This window comes from Cyprinodon tularosa, unplaced genomic scaffold (genome assembly GCF_016077235.1).
Source record: "Cyprinodon tularosa strain WSP-4 unplaced genomic scaffold, ASM1607723v1 ctg2393, whole genome shotgun sequence".
NCBI lineage: Eukaryota > Metazoa > Chordata > Actinopteri > Cyprinodontiformes > Cyprinodontidae > Cyprinodon > Cyprinodon tularosa.
Window position 1 is genome coordinate 770 of NW_024038894.1, and position 6,071 is coordinate 6,840.

The following is a 6,071-nucleotide window of genomic DNA, read 5'->3' on the forward strand; positions in this document are numbered from 1 at the left end:
TGGATTATTCTGGAAGCAATAAACACTGAGTGAGTTACGGAAAAAGGCTTTTTCTGAATCAAACCACATCCTGCAAAAATGAAGCAACAAATAAACAGGAGGTGAAAAACCAAAGATCTGCACTGGACTGGATCAGAACCACAGCCGTTATTCTGACTGGACTCTAATCCTGATTCCTAAAGAAAATCCTATTTTTTCCTGTAATTTTCTCTTCAATGTTAGCTTCTGTTTGTGATGAATTAGAGGAACCAGATGATGTTCTTCCCCTGATTTCTGGAGGATTCTTCTAGAACTGTTGAGCAATCGTCTCACTGATCAACTGTTCAGCAGCTGATAAAGAAAGATATAAAACTGGAGCCAGGATATGAAATTTCGACAGAAATATGATAATATTTTAACCGAGTTGCTTTTGACACACATACAAGTTGGTATGTTGGGGTTTAACACTTCTTAAAAACTTTGTACTTGCAGATGTTAGGCCGATGGTGGAACTTCTCTGGTGGTTCCACTGCGTGAAGAGCTCCCTAACTTTCTCTCTAAAGTTTTTCCCAACAATGACGTAGAGAATCGGATTAAGAACGCTGTTGAAGATGCCTAGGTACATGAAGATCTGCCCACAGTAGAACATGATGATTCTAGAGTTACAGTCCTGCAGGTAACCATAATCGTTGAGCAGGGATGGTATCTTGATCAGATAAAATGGAACCCAGCAGATCAGGAATGCCAGCAAGACGGCCAGGACCAAAGTGGTGGCCTTCCTATCCTTCCTCTTTGCTTTTTCCTCTTCCATAAATCTGCTTCCTAGAGTTTGGAGAATCTTGATGGTGCAGAACAGGATGATTGAAATGGGAATAAAAAACCCAAACACCAAAAACATGATGTCGCTTATGAGAGATATGACTAGGTGTTTTTCCTGACAATTGAACCCTTCCACAGTCCGGTTGATGAGCTTCGGAAGACTGAGAAGGAAACCCAGAATCCAAACCAGGACGCAAGAAATTTTAGCACATTTTGGCCGACGCAGTTTTTGATGAGACAGCGGGTGGACCAGAGCCAGGTACCGATCGCTGCTGACCAGAATCAGGAAGTAGATGCTGCAGTAGACGTTCATCGGAATCGCCACATTGACGATTTTGCACATAGCGAGACCAAACTTCCACTCGAACCGATTCCAACCACTAACAGCCCAGAAAGAAGGTTCAATTTTAGTAGATCTTTATCAGATAGTGCAGTTATAAATTTTAAAGAATCTGCTTCACTTTCTCTCTCCTCTGTGTCACTGAGCAGTGCTGCAGAGTGCAAAAGTTTAGCTTATTCCCCTTCACAGGTTGATGATTTTGTTGATGGGGTTGCTAGTTCTCTGCGTATTGCCTTAGACAACGCAGCTCCTTTGAAAATGAAAACCGTTAAAAATAGAAAGCTTGCTCCTTGGTTTAATGCAGAGCTGCGTACTTTGAAGCAAAATGCTAGGAAACTGGAGAGAAAATATCGCTCCACAGGCCTGCGAGAGTCCTTCCTAGTCTGGAAAAATGGTTTACTGCTGTATAAGAGGACCCTTTGTAAAGCAAGAGCAGCATACTTCTCCTCATTAATAGAGGAGAATAAGAATAATCCTAGATTTCTTTTTAATACAGTTGCCAAACTCACCCAGAGCCATAGCTCTGTTGAACCGTCCATTCCACCTGCTCTTAGCAGCAATGACTTTATGGGATTCTTTATAAATAAGATTGATCTTATTAAAAATAAGATCATAAGCACTCCTCTATCCGCGATTGTACCTGAGGTAGTCATGGAATCTGAACTGGGTTTAGACTGCTTTGATCCAGTTGAACTCTCTGAATTAGCAAAATTATTGTCTTCATCTAAGCCTTCAACTTGTATGTTAGATCCAGTTCCAACCAGGTTATTTAAGGAGGTATTCCCTTTGATCTCCTCCTCCATTTTAGATGTGATTAATCTATCTCTGTTACAGGGATATGTACCTAAAGCTTTTAAGGTTGCTGTAATTAAACCTCCGCTTAAGAAACCGTCTCTTGACCCAGATGACTTGGTCAATTATAGACCTATATCCAATCTTCCTTTCTTATCCAAAATTCTTGAGAAAGTAGTTGCCAAACAAGTTTGCGATCACTTCCACCATAATGAACTTTTTGAAGAGTTTCAGTCTGGCTTTAGAGCTCATCATAGCACTGAAACAGCTCTGGTGAAAGTCACTAATGATATTCTCATGGCCTCAGATAATGGACTTGTATCTGTGCTCGTCCTGTTGGATCTTAGTGCTGCATTTGATACAGTTGATCATAATATTCTTTTAGAAAGACTTGAATATTTTGTTGGAATTAAAGGAACAGCACTAGACTGGTTTAAATCTTATCTATCTGATCGAATTCAGTTTGTTCATGTTAATGATAGATCTTCAACACGCTCAAAGGTTACCTGTGGAGTACCACAGGGATCAGTGCTAGGACCAATTCTCTTTACTTTATACATGCTCCCAATTGGTAGAATTATTAGACAGCATGGGATTAATTTCCACTGTTATGCTGATGATACCCAGCTATATCTGTCTATAAATCCAGATGAAGCTAACCCATTACATAGATTACAGGCATGTCTTGAAGACATAAAAACCTGGATGACTCTTAACTTTCTGCTTCTGAATGCAGACAAAACAGAAGTTATAGTCTTTGGACCAGAGTCTCTGAAAAAGAAACTGATTAGCCAGTCACTTCATTTGGATGGGATTAAACTGATTTCAGATAATAAAGTAAAAAATCTTGGTGTTGTTTTTGATCAGGACCTGTCATTTAAATCCCACATCAAAGAGGTTTCTAGAATTTCCTTCTTTCATCTGAGGAACATTGCAAAAATTAGAAATATCCTGTCCAGGGGTGATGCTGAGAAACTAGTCCATGCATTTGTTACTTCAAGGCTGGACTATTGTAATTCTTTACTATCAGGAAGTCCACAAACTGTAGTTAAAAGCCTTCAGCTGATCCAAAATGCTGCAGCCAGAGTTCTAATGAAAATTAAAAAGAGAGATCATATCTCGCCTGTCCTGGCTTCTCTTCATTGGCTTCCTGTTAAATCAAGAATAGAATTTAAAATCCTCCTTCTCACATATAAAGCCTTAAATGGCCAAGCTCCATCTTATATCAGAGATCTGATTGTTCCTTATGTTCCTAACAGAGCACTTCGCTCTCAATCTGCAGGTTTACTAGTGGTTCCTAGAATTTCTAAAAGTAGAATGGGAGGCAGATCTTTTAGTTATCAGGCTCCTCTCCTGTGGAACCAACTACCAGTTTTAGTCCGTGAGGCAGACACCCTGTCTACTTTTAAGGCTAGGCTTAAAACTTTCCTTTTTGATAAAGCTTATAGTTAGAGTGGCTCAGGTTATCCTGAGCTATCTCTATAGTTATGCTGCTATAGGCTTAGACTTTTGGAGGACATAGGGACCCCCATTTCATCATTCTGCTTCATTCTCTCTCTGTTCTCCTATTCTGCAGAATCTGTTAGTTCAATCTCTAACCTTCTGCTCTCTCTGCTTTTCCTCAGAGTAGCTTTGCCTCGTCTGTTCCTGTTTGGCTGTGACGTCATCCTGGAAAGAAACATCAGCTGTGCTGCTTCTATCAACACCCTTGTTTATAGATGTTGGAGATCGGCCTGTTTTCCAGTGTGGTCCTGTTTCTCTGACCGTGACTGAGTGGATGTGCTTTCTTCGTCCTCTGGCATGGGAGCTGCCTTGGAGCTCGTCTGCCTGGCTGTGTGTTTCCTGGACGGGGCCGCCTTTTACAGCTGCTTTTTGTATCTCTGCTTCTGTCTCCTTGAACCCCAGTCGGCCTCGGCAGATGGCCGCTCACACTGAGCCTGGTTCTGCTGGAGGTTTCTTCCTGTTAAAAGGGAGTTTTTCCTCTCCACTGTCGCTACAAGCATGCTTAGTGTGGGGGATTGTATTTGAGTCAATGAGTCAATGCAATCAACTGGTTTTCCTTAGATAGAAAACTTTGTATCAATTTGATCTGGTTGAACTGTAAAGTGCCTTGAGATGACATGTGTTGTGAATTTGGCGCTATATAAATAAACTGAATTGAATTGAATTGAAAGGCAAGAAGGAGGTCAGAAGCAAGTCAGCAGCAGCCAGGTTTCCCATGTAGATCTCAGCCACGGAGCAGGACTTCTTATGGAGGATGAAAACCATCAGAACAAAGATGTTCAACGCCATTCCCAGCACGGAGATGGACAGGATGTACACCGGGACAAAGCTGTAGACCCACTCACGAGCATCGGTGCAGTTTGCTTTGGACTGGTCTTCAGCCACAGAGCTGCTGTTCACAGACATTCTGCTGAAAAATAAAACAGAGAAACAAATAAACATCTTTGGAAAAATGTATGAAGCTAAATTTGATAAATCTTATAAACAGAGCTTCCACTGTGATGTTTTAAAAAGGGAGGGTTACTGTAAAGGGACTACATTTCCTGCCTCCCTGCATGTCCCTGCTTTGCTGTGTCTTGTCTTTTCTGAGCTCTCTCCTCATATCACCCGAATTCAAACAATGGATCTGGTCAGCTGGTCTCTCAATGCAATTAATACATTTTTCTCAACAGGCAGACAGGGTTAAGGGGACCCGTCCTGCCGGGGCATAATTCGTGTGATCCACCATGGATTCCTGGAAGGCTTGGAGGATGGCATGTTTTACAATGTTGTCAGTGGAAGATATCAAAAGTATATGGATTTTCTGATTTATGAAACTTGGATTTCTCCTATTTGGATTTGGAGGTTATCTGATGTATCTACTATTACAGAGGATGTCTGCGGCAATTTGGGCATTGATCAGGCTGCTGCCAGCGGTTGACACGCTCACCAAGGCTGTGAACAAGCAGGACCGGGAGATGAGCCGTATGCTGGGTGCAATTAGACGCAGGTGGGCTGTGGTACTTGAACTTAAAGGTGAGATGGGATAATATCTTGGATATGCACGCTCGCTACAAGGGGTAAAAGCCCAACCAATATGGAATGTTGGATCTGCCATCTAGTGCCAGCAAGAAAAGACTCAAGGCTGACGGACAATTCCTGTGCAGCCTGCTCTCAAAACAATAAGGGGGATTGGGCCTCCCCCTTATCATTCCTCCCATGAATGTTATGGAAGAAGGGCCCAGAAGAACTGCCCCTCAACACAGCCACCAATCCCCCCGAACATCTGTGGATGTGTCCAGAACTACAGTCCTGGTTGATATACTTAATTCAAGCACAGCATTCCTGGACAAATTGAAGGATTCATCATAAACACAAACAATGCTCAAATGTCAGATTGACTTTCATGTGGCTCCAGCCTCCCATGTTTTCCTTCTGCTGAAATGTTTGTTGTGTGTTTATATGTGCTTTTTTTATATCTCAGTCTATCCTGTCAAGGATAAAGTGTGAAATATGCTTTTTATCTCCCTCTCCACTGTGGCTCCTATCTTAACACAGATATAATTACAGTGCTATTGGCCTCATGGTGAGGCCCCTGGCAACCATAAGCACGCGCCAACGGCAGCAGAGGGCATACTTGTTGGCCCTCATCCTGGTGCCAGTACATTAGGGGTAAACCCGTCGCCACACACATGTCGGGTTCTGACTGTTGTTTAGGCTTATGCACCAAACAGCAGTGCAGATTATCCACCCTTTTTGAAGGTACTGGAGAATGCCCCTCCAGGGAACTCAATGGTTCTTCTGGGGGACTTCAAAAATCACATGGGCAATGACAATGATACCTTGGGGGGCGTGGTTGGTAGGAATGGCCCACCAAGAGCTCAACTTGAGTAGTGTTGTGTTATTGTACTTCTGTCTTCGTCTAGATTATCCATAACAAACAAGGACGTCATGTGTGTGGGCGGAATTCTTCGAAGACGTCTTTAATCCCACCAGCACATCTTCCTTGAGGACTCAGAGCCTGGGGGCTCCAGGTCGGGTTATCCCATCTTTGGTGCTGAGGTTGCCTAGGTGGTTAAAAAGCTCCTCTGTAGTGGGGCCCCAGGGCTGAATGAGATTCACCTTGAGTACCTTAAGGCTGTGGATGTTGTGGGGGGGC

General features: G+C 42.8%; 1 protein-coding gene across 1 annotated transcript; it reads right to left on the reverse strand.

The window, feature by feature from the left end:
* Nucleotides 1-209: 209 nt before the first annotated feature.
* On the reverse strand, nucleotides 210-4,339 carry LOC119785056 (B2 bradykinin receptor-like). Its single transcript, XM_038287443.1, has 2 exons — nucleotides 4,105-4,339; nucleotides 210-1,194 (listed from the first exon to the last, which is right to left on the reverse strand). The coding sequence occupies exons 1-2, from the start codon at nucleotides 4,337-4,339 to the stop codon at nucleotides 395-397; spliced, it is 1,035 nt and encodes a 344-aa protein (XP_038143371.1). The 3' UTR covers nucleotides 210-394.
* Between the last annotated feature and the right edge of the window lie 1,732 nt (nucleotides 4,340-6,071).

Bases quoted from the DNA above. Each gene is read 5' to 3' on its own strand.
- LOC119785056 (XM_038287443.1), bottom strand. From the start codon at position 4,339: ATGTCTGTGAACAGCAGCTCTGTGGCTGAAGACCAGTCCAAAGCAAAC. The intron at 1,195-4,104 runs CTTTCAATTCAA...AAATTGAACCTT, and splicing joins GCTTCTGACCTCCTTCTTGC to CTTTCTGGGCTGTTAGTGGT.